The sequence below is a fragment of the Phaseolus vulgaris genome, chromosome 4, assembly GCF_000499845.2.
Source record: "Phaseolus vulgaris cultivar G19833 chromosome 4, P. vulgaris v2.0, whole genome shotgun sequence".
Taxonomy (NCBI): Eukaryota; Viridiplantae; Streptophyta; class Magnoliopsida; order Fabales; family Fabaceae; genus Phaseolus; species Phaseolus vulgaris.
In genome coordinates, this window is record NC_023756.2 from 22,581,659 (window position 1) to 22,595,020 (window position 13,362).

The window sequence follows — 13,362 nt, forward strand, 5'->3', positions numbered from 1 at the left end:
CCGGCTATCGTGAAGGAGGTGCAGTAGCTTATAGGTCGGATGACCGCCCTGTCTCGTTTCGTATCAGCTAGTGGAGAGAAGGGCCATCCGTATTTCCAATGCTTGAGGCGAAACAATAAGTTTGCCTGGTCGAAGGAATGCGAAGAAGCCTTCGTGAAGCTTAAAGAGTACCTGGCGAGCCCGCCGGTTCTATGCAAACCCTTAGTAGGAACCCCTCTCAGGTTGTATTTTGCTGTAACTGAGAGGGCGGTGAGTGCGGTGCTCGCCCAAGATCAAGACCAGGCTCAGAAACCTGTCTATTTTGTCAGCAAAGTGTTACAAGGCCCGAAGATGAGGTATCAGGCCTTGGAGAAAGCTGCACTGGCTGTAGTATTTTCGGCGAGGAGGTTACGCCACTATTTTCACAGTTTTACGGTGCTGGTGATGACCGACTTGCCTATCCAGAAAGTTTTAAAGAAGCCTGATGTAGCTGGGAGAATGGTGAAGTGGGCGGTGGAGCTGTCGGAGTTCGAAATCAAATACGAACCCCGAGGACCGATCAAGGGGTAGATTTTCGCTGATTTTGTGGTCGAGCTCTCGTCAGAAGCAGCACGAGTTGAAGGGGACGATTTTCGATGGGTACTTTCGGTGGACGAATCGTCTAACCAGCAGGGTAGCGGTGCTGGAGTCATTCTGGAAGGACCCAACGACGTGCTGATAGAACAATCCCTGAGATTTGCTTTTAAAGCCAACAACAATCAAGCAGAATATGAGGCGCTGATCGCCAGAATCTTGTTGACTAAGGAGATGGGGGCTAGGGTGTTGATGGCCAAGAGTGACTCATTGTTAGTCACGGGACAAGTAAAAGGCGAGTTCCAAGCCAAGGATCCACAAATGGCGGCTTACTTGGAGTATGTGCAGGAGTTAAAGGGCTCCTTTGCCTCGTTCGAAGTAGTGCATGTGCCCAGAGAGCAAAATGCCCGAGCAGACTTGCTAGCAAAGCTCACCAGTTCGGGTAAGGGGGGTAGGCAGAGGACAGTTATCCAGGAAACTCTGAAGACGCCTAGAGCGTTTGTGGCAGACCACCTGGTTCTGCAGATAAGCAAGTCGACGGAAAAAGCGGCGAGGAGTCACAGGTCCTTGACCCAGGAGACCTTGAGATCGCCGAGAATAAGAGCATGCCGAGGGGAGAGGGTGAACGTGACGCAGGTCTGCGCTACGCATAGGCCAGACACATGGATAACCCAGTACCAGCGCTGCCTGGCAGATGGCCTTCTCTCGCTGGATCCGACGGAGGCTAGGAAGATAAAGAAGAACTCCAGCAAGTTCACCATGATCGATGGCGAGCTGTACAGGTTTGGGTTTACACACCCACTCCTAGAATGCGTACACGGAAAAAATGCACTAGAATCATGGCCGAGCTCCATGAAGGTATATGTGGGAGTCACGTCGGGGGACGAGCTTTGGCTGCAAGAACTCTCCGTGCAGGTTATTACTGGCCAACGATGAGGGAGGACTGCAAGAAGTATGCACAGTGTTGCAAGCAATGTCAGCAGCACGCCGATTGGCACAAGGCGCCTCCAGAAGAGTTAAAGTCAATTTACAGCCCTTGGCCGTTTCATACTTGGGGAATTGACATTCTGGGACCTTTCCCATTGGCGGTCAGGCAGATGAAGTACTTGGTGGTGGCGATTGAATACTTCACCAAGTGGATTGAAGCGGAACCAGTAGCCCAGATCATTGCACACAAGATCGAGAGTTTTGTATGGAAGAATATCGTGTGCCGGTTTGGTGTGCCTAAGCGCCTGGTGTCAGACAATGGGACTCAGTTTGCAAGTCACCTACTGAAGAAGTTGTGCGAAGAGGTGGGAATACAGCAGGTGTTTGCATCCATCGAGCGCCCACAGACAAATGGCCAAGTAGAGTTTGCCAATCGGGTGTTGCTGAGAGGTTTGAATAGAAGGCTGGAGAAAGATAAGGGATCGTGGGCTGAGGAGGTACCCCGCGTAGTTTGGGCGTACCATGCCATCGAGCAGTCAGGAACACACGAGACCCCGTTCAGCTTGGTCTATGGATGTGATGTAATGATTCCAGTCGAAATCCCGTAGAGCTCGCCGAGATTCCAGAACTTTGTGGCGGAAGACTCGAACGTAGAAAGAAGGTTGAATCTGGATTTACTGGATGAGGCTAGGGAGGAGGCAAGGGTAAAGGCTGAGGCAGTGAAAAGGAAGATTGAGCGAAGGTATAACTCGAAGGTGATGCCAAGGCAGTTTAGAGAGGGCGACCTGGTGATGAGGAAGGCCCATCAGTACGAGATGGAGAACAAGTTATCGCCTAAGTGGACAGGACCGTTCAGAATAACCGAGGTGCTCAGGAACGGCGCCTACCGCTTAGAGACGTTAGAAGGAGGGGCGATTCCTCGCACCTGGAACGCCACACACCTCAAGTTATATTACAGTTAAAGCTTTGTAAGTAAAAACGAACATGAAGAGATTTACAAGCTTTCTGTTAAAACAGTTTGAAGGGGGCACTCTTTTTTCCCTAAGGAGGGTTTTTAATGAGGCCACCCAATAAAAAAGAGTTTTCAAAGTTTAAAGCTTCTAAGATTGCATGCTTGTGGTTTCGAAAGTTTTAGAAAAAAGACCTTATCACTCTTACGTGATTCAAGGCAAGTTCAAAGTTATGCTGCATACTTTCTATATAAAAGTTTTAAAGTCCCCATCGTCTTTCGGCGATTGGCGCCATCAGTGAAAAGTTTAAAGTCCCCATCGCCTTTTGGCGATCGGCGACAGTAGTTAAAGTTTTAAAGTCCTCATCGTCTTTCGGCGATCGGAGGCACCAGTGATGATTAAAGACCTCAACGCTCTCGTGCGTCTTGAGGCGAGAAAGAGTAAAAGACCTCCTCACCTATAAGCGAGCGAAGGCGAGAAAGAGAAAAAGTCCTCAGTGCATCCAGGGGGGAGGAGATGTACACCCTGGGCAAGTTGAGGCACCAGATAAAGTCCTTCTCACCTCAGAGTGAGTTCAGGCCAGATAAAGTCCTTCTCACCTCAGAGTGAGTTCAGGCCAGAAAAAGTCCTCCTCGACTTTGAGCGACTGCAGGCGAGATCAAAATAGTCCTCCTCACCTTTGAGCGAGTGCAGGCAAGAAAAATTCCTCCTCGCCGTCGAGCGAGTACAGGCGAGAAGGAAGAAGTCCTCCTCGCCTTTGAGCGAGTGCAGGCGAGAACAGATTGAAAGTCCTCAGTGCATCCAAGGGGGAGGAGATGTACACCCTGGGCAAGTTGAGGCACCAATAAAAGTCCTTCTCACCTTAAAGTGAGTTCAGGCAAGATGAACTGAAAAGTCAGGGGTGTTCGTGAGCTTAAACGGTGGGGAGGGAAGGAAAACGTCTTTTCCCCTTTAAGCGAAACATCAATAATGACTTAGTAAGACCAGAGGAAGCTTCCACGCTTGTAGGCGGTGCGAAGGCAGATAAAATCCCTCTCGTCTTGAACGAGTTCAGGTATGGCGTGAAGGGTGTAAGAAGTTAAGAAGATAGCTAAGGTAGGTTCGAGGAGAACACCTCGCTATCCAGCTCATTGTTCTGAAACCCAGGGAGGTAGAGAAGGATCCGAAAGGCGCCTCTACCCCCAGATGAGGGAACAATGGTCGAGTTATGAAGGCAAGAAAGTTCACATCGCCAGAACCATACGGCGATCAGAAGAGTGCCAGGCGATGACAGAAGTAAGAGCTCACTTTGCTGGGCAGATCAGGTAAACTGTATTGTGATACTAGTTTAAGTTAAAACCTGCTGCCTAGTAAGTAGCTTATGTTGAGGTTTATTGCCTTAAGTTTGCAAGTTATATTAAATGTCATCGCTTGAGAGTTAATAGTTGCTCAAGTTTTACTTTGAGTTAACAGTTTGATAAATTGTTATAAGATTAACAGTTTGTTCAAGTTCAAAGCAGTGAGTTAACGGTTAAGCCCGAGGAATCGCTGAGTTAATCTGATTAAGCAAGTTTCATCGGTTACGATTGATTAACCGCGCAGCGAGTAAGAAGTATTTAAAGAGAAGTATCAGAAAGCAGCTCTTTAGCATTAAAGTTATACAAGATTGGCTATTGAAGTTTAAACACGAATGTAATCAAGTACATAAGCAGAAGAATTACATATAAAGTTTTTACAGACAAAAATGAGCGCTAAGTTTCAAAAATCAAGATGATGGAGGGAGGCAGCTAGTCTTCAGAGGGCACGATCTTCCCATCCACCACCTCGTTGCAGATTGATACCATGGAGAGGTCGAGCTCAGCGTATTGGCATGAGACTTGCTCCAAAGCGGCGTTGAACCCGGCGGTAAGGACTTGGGCGGAGCTTTGCTCGAGCTCTTCTGCTTGTTTCTTCAGCTCGTCGGTTTGTTTCTTCAGCTCTTCAGTTTCTTCACGAGCCCGAGCAAGTTCTTTAGCAGCCTTTTTGCCTTCATCCCGAGCCTGAGCCAGCTCTGCAGCAATCTTCGTAGCTTCCTCTCGAGCTGTAGCGAGCTCAGCAACGACGTCGTCCCTCTCCTTTTCAACCTTCCCAAGGAGCACCTCCCGATTTGCTGACCTATTCTCAAGGTTTTCTACCTTGGTCGCATCCGCTTTTATTGCAGCCTCCAAGTTGGCCACCTTGAGCCTGTAAGGTACCAGTTTGCTCTCCAACTCGATCTTCTCTTGAGCTTGGAGGTACAATTTTTGGCTCAGATCGGAGGCCTCCTTGCGCGTGCCCCTTAGCTCAGCGCCCATGGCGTCCTCCAGCCTTGAATGATCGATCTCCGCCATCATCAGGTTGCAAGAAAGCTTTTCCGCCTCAATCCTTATCAGGCAGTTCGACTCCTGGAGCGCTGAGTTCTCCTCTTGGAGCTTCTTGAGGGAGTCCTTGACGGCCTTCGATACGATCTAAGGGAGATCCTCCGCCATCATCTTCAGTTTGGCTGTGAATGGCCCCAAGATCTCGTCGACGAAAGATGGGAGGCTTGGGGTTGTTGCTGGAGGAGGTGCTGGGGGAGCTTGGTGCTGACTTTCACCACCACCCTCTTGAGTTTGAAGGGCGAGGGGGGCTTCTTGGCGTGGTGGTGAAGTCGGAGACTCTGTGATGAGAATTGGCGAGTTATGAGCGCCCTCATCCTCGCCTAATGCGACCCCAGCGATAGAAGCGGTAGAAGGAGGACCCTCTCCAACAGACACGAATGGGGTGGAAGCGCTTGGAGGGTTCTCTATGAAATTTGGGTCGCTGCTCTCGACCACTGGGGGTGCGGCGGCTAAGGGCGTCGCTTGGACTGGTGGTAGTAGAGCCGGAGGTGAGGGCGGTGTTGGAGTTTGGATTGCAGGTGGTGAAGAGGGGGCCACCCTTGTCCTCTTGGTAACGAGGCCCTCCTCGGTGGTCTCTTCATCCTCTTCATCCTCTTGTACCACTTGAGGAGCTTTCCTTTTTGGCTTCCTCAAGATCAGTTTTTTCCGTTGAGGGGCGGGTAGTACCCCGGAAGAGGTTGCACCTCAGGGGGGAGTTTTGCCCTGAGCAACGGCGATCTCCACCACCGAGTTGGGCACGGTTTGGGAGCCCGCCGCCAGCTTGTGAGATCGGGCGATCGCCCTCAGTTCAGCCAGTTTACCTTTTCCCAACATGAGGTCTGCACAGGGTAGAAAACAGATGAGTAGGCCCCAAAGCAGAAGCAGGATATACAAGTATATGCACGCAGAAATAGCGCAAGCAAGTAGCACATGGATTAAAAATCAAGACCAATATAGAACAAACAGAACGCCAAAGGATGGAATGGTAGAAACGCTAAGTCAGTTCCAACACAAAACGAAAGTCTTGGAGTTGAGGTAAGAGCTAACCTATGTGAGCTTCAAGTTGGCCCTCGAGGAACTCGAAGGAGATTATTGAGGCGGTGGGGAAGGTGATGTTGGCAGCAGCTACGCTCTTCCAGAAGAGGCAGAGATCTTTGTCCAATTCCCCCATGTTGTCGGGACTCCTTGGCCTCCTGAAGCTTTCTTTGGAGTCTTTGTTCCCCTTGTGTACCCAGTACAAGGGGAAACCGTCGAGCAGGGAAGGGTGTTGCTCGTTTGGGCGCACCTTGACGAACTTTCCTTTCCAGTCTTTGTAAGATTGCTGGAAGATCGAGAGGATTGACCTCCCAGCAATCCCGTTTAAGCTAACCCAGAGGCGATCTCCGGGATTCTTAGCCTCGAACAGAAACAGGAAGACGTCGACTGAAGCTGGCAGCCCCAAGTGGGCACACATGATTTGGAACACCCTCACGAATGCCCAGCTGTTGGGATGAAGCTGGGCAGGGGCGACGTTGAGCTCTGTTAGTAGCTTTCTCTCGAAGCGGGTAAAAGGAAGCCTGAGCTTCACTTTCTTGAAGAAGGTGGCGTAGATAAAGCAGAACAACTCGCCGTTGTTCCCTTTATCATCCGCGCAAATCGGTTCACCCAGGAAGCAGGGTAGCACGACCATTTTGCTGTCGTGCTCCTTGTGGAATGAGAGCTCGGATAGGTCCTCTTTCCTTAGTCGGTGCACGCCCAACTCGGTGTTTATTGATGAAGTCTCTTTCAGCAAAGTTGGGGTGGCCCAAGGGTAGAGTTTCTTATAGTCTTGTGGAGGAATAAAGGCTCCACCGGCGACTGGTGGAGTTGCTTGAGTGGGATTGGCATGAGAAGGAGGTTTCGCGGTGGACTTCGTGTGAGCCATCGCAAGATGTGCAAGGGAAAAAGAAAAGAGATGAAACGAAGATCATAGAGAACGACTCGATTGAGGACGAAGGAGGAAGAACGAACGAACAAGAGTTCGCTGGGATGAACGTGATGAAAGGCGAAGCCCTAAGTTACGAGAGAAGGAGAAAAGGAAAAAACAGCCCACATCGTATGCTTCAGACAGATAATGGATGATGCGAATCGGTTAAAATGCAGCAAATATCCATAGAAGGAGTAAAAGTGTTACCTTTTTGTGATCGGATGAGCGTTGAAGAAAGTTGGAGATTGAGAGAGTTGAGAAGCTTCGTGGGTTGCAGAGGAAATGCTTAGAACGCTTGAGAGTGAAGAAAGATGATGGAACAGTGGAAGCGCAAAGGGTTTAAGGGTTTTTCGAACGTTTTCGGAAGCGCAAACGACAATTGAAGATAACCATTGATGAAGCCACGTGTCGTGCGATTGGAAAAAGGAGTTTGGTGGAGCGTCAGAAAAGCAGAGGGTACGGACGTACGAAAATCCGTACCAGTGTCATGTAGATCGACGATGACGTGACCTCTTAGTCTTTTCGCTGGACAAGTCTCAGCTTAAGACTGGGGGCTTGTGTACCGACCAGGTAGTCGAGAGTGATGACGTGGCAGCAGGCGATAATATAGGCGTGTTGAACGGGACACCTGGCTGACAGAAGGGAAATACATCAGGAAGTCTGTGTAGTCGCCAAGTGTTGGCTTGACGTTCTCCGATCTCTAGTATATGTAAACCAGCGGTCACCAACTTGCGTCGTAGTCGCCGTATGTGAGTTTTGGGAGACCAGGTGGTTAGAGATCGCCGAGAGGGGCACATCACCGAGAGATCAGGAAGGCTTGCTTAAGGCCTTCAAGAAGTACAAGCATGGAGGATGAGGTTGTCAGATGATCATTCCCTGGCCAGAGGTCGAGGCAAGGGAACAGTTTCCCAGAACATGCATGATTTGCATGTGAAGCAGATCGTGATAGCGGTCGGCGAGACCACAGAGAAGGTGTGCATGGTGACACCCCATACTCGCCACTTAGAAGAGATCGTGCTCCAAGGAAGCTATGCATCGAGTTACTCCCTGCTTGGGTAACTTAGTCAAATGGCTCGAAGAGTAGAGGTGACGCTCAGGTAGAAGGGAGGCTCTAGATGGTGACACGTGTACAGCTGGATGCGAGCCACGTGTCCAGAGGTGTCACCGTCAGGAGAGAGAAAGCGCTCAGGTATATAAGGAACTCTAACGAACTTCTGAGGTACGCGCGTTTAGAACACTTCTTTACGCTTGTGAGAACACTTGAGTACACAGAGAGAATATTGCACGGTTCCTTGAGTTCTTAGCTTTTCTCTTAGTATTTGGTGATTCCGTCACTGACTTGAGCGTCGGAGCGCGATCGGCCGCAGCGGCGCCACTCCGTTTCTTTCAGGTTCTTGCGAGGATTTGAGGCTTGAAGGACGGAAGCTAACGTGGTGCTAAGCTGATCCAGAAGGAGGTACCTTCGACTTGGCAAGACTCTTGCGCTCTGGTCAACCGACAGGATCACCTTTTATTTCAGTTTGTTCGGTTCATAGTTGTTCTTATTCAATTCTATTCGGTGCTTTTTCTTTTTATCTCTTTTTGGTGGTTCAATTTGAGAATATGTGGAACTTCCATATGAGTTTGGATTTGGTACTAGATTTGGTGAGTTCTTGACTTAGAACATTGATCCAATTCTAAGAAAAAGTGCCTAACTATTGTCCAACTCAAGTTGATTCCTAAGAATGTCAAGAATCATTCTCTTCTTTGCTATTGGAATCACATCAAGCCCCAACTACGCCGAGAACCCCCCCAGCGCCTCCACACCCTTCGAGTCTGCTGGGGATGTTCTCCCTTCAAACGCCTCAGTTGTTGGAGCTACACAAGAACAACTCGCAAGCTTCCCCTCAACCTGCAGCGGAGCTACCTGCCTCACCACCACGCTTCGAGATTCCCCTCACCATCCAATCTCGTGAGGGTGGTGGCGAGAATCAACCTTCAACACCTCCTCCAACTCCAGCTCTTCCAGGCCCTTTCCAGGAAGCTCTGAAGTCCTTCACCGCGCACCTAAACGCCATGGTTGTCGAGAACCTTCCTCAAGTCGTCGGTGAAGCTATGAAGGATTCCCTGAGCAAGTTCGAAATTGACAACCGCATTCATCAGGAAGAGGCGAGCACCGCGAGAGCCGAAGATGATAAACTTAAATGTGACATGCTGATGCAAGGGCTAGATTTCTCGCGGGTGGAAAATGCTCTCAACGATGAGCTTCTAAGTTTGCGCAAGGATAAAGCTGAATTGCGCCAGAAACTGCACGCCAAACTTCAAGACGCTGTTGAGTTAGAGAGTAAGCTCGTTCCTATAAGGGCCAAAATAGCTGAGCTGGAGGAAGCCCAAAAAGCTGGCGAGGCCAAGATGGCTAAACTGGAGAAGAGATCAACCGAGAGAGAAACCCTTATGGGACAAGTCGAAGCAGATCGGGACAAGAAATCCAAAGAACTGAGCGAAACTACCGCAGAGCTTGCCCAAGTGCATGAGGAGAACAGTGGGTTCAAGAAGAAGATCGACGAGCTTGAACTTGAGGCTGCCCAGGTTCGTGAGGAGAACAGTGGGTTCAAGAAGAAGATCGACGAGCTTGAACTTGAGGCTGCCCAGGTTCGTGAGGAGAACAGTGGGTTCAAGAAGAAGATCGACGAGCTTGAACTTGAGGCTGCCCAGGTTCTTACCTCAGGCTTTGGGGCTGCTTTGGAGCAGTTTGCTTGTGAATTCCCTGATCTCGACCTCTTCAAGTTCTCCGTGTACAATGAAGTGGTGGATGGAAAGATCATGCCTTCAACTTAACTTCTCCCATTTGCCACTTCAATTTTATCATCTTGAAAACTCTTGTATTTAAGTTTTGATTTATCTGTAATGGCTTTCATTCCGTTCAAACTGCTTTGATATATATATATATATATATATATATATATATGTATATATATGGCTCTAACTTTATCTGTTGTGCGATCATCTGATGTAACTGGCTAGTTTTTACTCAACCCAATTAACTTAGCACAAACTGATGCTTAATTCTCTGGAAATCAACTTAACTTGAACAAACTGTTAGGCTATAGCAATAACGTTTAACACGAATTCACTTACTGGGCAGTAGGGGCGTAGGTCGATCTTAGTATCTGAAATATCGCTTGCCTGATCTGCCAAGTGACATGTGTATTTCTATGTCATCGTCTAGAACTTCGCTGATCTAGTTCTTGCTGTGTAATCTTCTTACTATCTCAATCTCAAAGCCATAGTCTTTTGGCGATGTCATTTTCCTTTTAACTGGAAAGCGTTCTCCGCAGAGCTTCCTTATAACTTTTTATGACTTCATCTTTGCTCAACTGGGAGGAGAACTGCCTTTCGGATCTCCCTCTACCTCCCAAAGCTTTTAACCTTTACTTTCCTCCACTCATCTGGGAGGGAGAGGTACCCTTTACGGATCTCCCTCTACCTTCCCTGAGTCTTTAACTTGAGATAACTTGATCATTGTCCCCTCATCTGGGGGTAGAGCCGCCTTTTGGATCCTTCCCTACCTCCCTGAGATTTAGAACAATGACCTGGATGGTGAGGTGTCTTCTGCGAACCTTCCCTAGCCATCCTTTAACTTCTTCCACCCTTCACACCGTACCTGAACTCGTTCAAGACGAGAAGTATTTTATCTATCTTCACAACGCCCGCAAGCGTGGAAGTTTTAACTGGTCTTACTAGGTCAATATTGATGCTTCACTTAAGGGAAAAGGCGTTTTCCATCAACCTTCCTTCCCCATACTTAAGATCATTAACACCCTGACCTTTCAGTTTTATCTTGCCTGAACTCACTCGAGGGTGAGAAGGACTTTCCCTGGTGCCTCAACTTGCCCAGGGGTTACTTCTCCTCCTCCCCTGGATGCACTGAGGACTTTCAACTTGCCTCAATTTGCTTACGCCAAGAGGTCTTGCAATCTATTCTGGCCTGCGCTCGCTCGAGGCGAGGAGGTCCTTTTAATCTCTTCTCGCCTACACTCGCTTACGGCGAGGAGGTCTTTTTACCTTGTTCTGATGCCTCCGATCGCATTAGGGCGACGAGGACTTAAAACTTTACACTGGTGCCTCCGATCGCCAGATGGCGATGAGGACTTAAAAACTTTATACTCGTGCCTCCAATCGCCAGATGGCGATGAGGACTTAAAACTTTATACTTTAAAACTTTGTACTGAATGCACGCGGTCTGAGTTTACCGTTGCCTTAAATCACGGAAGGGCGACAAGGTCTCTTTTCCGAAAACATAAAAACGATAAGCATGCAAACTTAATGAACTTGGAAACTTTGATAAACTTCGAAACCTTCTTTGTTGGGTGGCCTCGTTAAAAACCCTCCTTAAGGAAAAAAAGAGTGCCCCTTTGAAAAATTGTTTTAACTAAAACTGCTTTAAACTATTCAAGTTAACCGCTACTTACAATGCTTTAACTGTAATAAAACTTGAGATGGGTGGCGTTCCAAGTACGAGGAATCGCCTCTCCTTCCAGCGTCTACAAGCGGTAGGCGCCGTTCCCGAGTGCTTCGGTTATTCTAAACGGTCCTGTCCACTTGGGCGACAATTTGTTCTCCATCTGATACTGGTGGGCCTTCCTCATCACCAGGTCGCCATCTCTGAATTGCCTTGGTTTTATTCTAGAGTTGTACTTGCGTTCAACTCTTCTCTTCACTGCTTCAGCCTTCACCCGTGCTTCCTCCCTGACTTCATCCAGCAAATCCAAATTCATTCTCCTTTCTTCATTCGAGTCTTCCACCACGAAGTTCTGGAATCTCGGCGAGCTTTCCTGGATTTCCACTGGAATCATCGCATCACACCCATACACCAAACTAAACGGGGTTTCATGGGTTCCCGATTGCTCAGTGGTATGATATGCCCACACTATACGGGGAACTTCTTCAACCCAAGACCTCTTGGCCTTCTAACACTTTGAATATCTCAAATACAGAATTTCAGAATTTTACAGTACGTAAATCAGTTGCAATAAGGAAAAACAGTAAGCACTTTTTTCAGAAACAGAGGAATCCTAATAGGAATAAAAAACAGGATGATGAACTAGCAAAGACATAATAGAAAATGATGTATTGGAACTTGTATAGGTCTAGAATACAAGTATGAACTCAAATCTAAAAAGAAAATGCACAAAGGATCAACATCAATTCAGAAAATTAAATGACACCAAAGCAAGAAACAATCAAAACAATAAAAGTACTACTAGAAGTAATGACATATATGGAATAACATGACTAAGACAAAACTTGACATGATTCAAAAATTAAAAGACACATTACAAATTGTAACAAGTGAAAGGAAGCTTAAGGTAAACTCTAGGAAGGATAATGCCATTCCAAAAGAGCAACCATACTCATAAGAATTATGAGTGCCATAAACCTTTTCACAAGCACTTGGTGTAAAAGAAAAAAACAGCAAGAATACTCAAATAAAATTCTAAAACAGAAACTTAAATTGCAAGAAATTAAAAGAGCTCTTGAAATAAAGTGCACACAACTCAACAATTAAACAAGAAGAACCTAAGACTCATGATACCACATGATGTGATTCCAATAGCCACATAGAACAAGATTCTTGACATTCTTAGGAATCACCTTGAGCTGGAAAATATAGAGGCACTTTTCTTAGAGTTGGATCATTGTTCTAAGACAAGAACTCACCAAAAACTAGTACCAAATCCCAAACTCATTTGGATGAACCAAATATTGTCAAATTGAATCAACAAAGAGAATGAAAGCTGGAATGACCGAACAGAATTAAACAACTAAACATAAGAACCAAACAGAATTAAAAAAAACAAAACAGAACATAGTGCTGGAAAATAGAAAAACCGAAACTGAAAAACTCAAGAACACAAAGCAACATGAACAATTGAAGAAGAAGAAAGGAAGGAGAAGAGAATGCTCATGAAGATGGAAGGAGGATGGATGATCTCGCCACTAGAAGTGTGGAATGCTCCTAGATGAGAGTGATGCCGCCACTTGAGGACTCCATTGATCCATCAAGATAAGACTAGAGAAGAAGGCTCCAAAAGCTCTCCAAAGGTCTCTCAAAATTTGAGTAGAGTTTTCTTAGATTAATTCCAATCTGAATTTTACAAAGAGAGCACCTCTATTTATAGCCTAAGGTGCTGAAATGTAAGCTACACAAATTCAAAAAAACTCCCTCCCAAAAAGCTTCTAGAATTTGCGCCTAAAACAAGGCATGAGGAAGGTGTGATCCTTTCTCTCACTTTGGCACCTCCTTATTTACTCCTACACCTATCTACTAATACACCCCCCCTAAGACTCTTAACTAAAGACTAAAGATGCTTTAACAATAGAGGTTTCTAATGTTTCCCTCTAAGCACCTTTCTCAACAATATTTATTTAAAACTTGGCCTTGCCCTTCATGGGATGGTTTTTGGTCTTTTGTGGGCTTTGGCCTTCTTGGGCTTGGGCTTGGGCTTGGGCTTTATCTTTTGCAAAGATTAACAAGAAAAACTTTAAATGTGAAGGCGAATGATCTTGTTCTTCATTATAAAAAGCCACCTTTAGTTGATTCTCATCAGTTTTCCTCTTAAAAGCTCTAGAGTGTCATCAACTCTCATTT

At 46.9% G+C, this 13,362-nt stretch overlaps 1 protein-coding gene across 1 annotated transcript; it reads right to left on the reverse strand.

The window, feature by feature from the left end:
• Window positions 1–4,195: 4,195 nt before the first annotated feature.
• On the reverse strand, window positions 4,196–4,777 carry LOC137838486 (uncharacterized). The gene has a single exon (XM_068647731.1). The coding sequence runs from the start codon at window positions 4,775–4,777 to the stop codon at window positions 4,196–4,198; it is 582 nt and encodes a 193-aa protein (XP_068503832.1).
• Window positions 4,778–13,362: the final 8,585 nt, after the last annotated feature.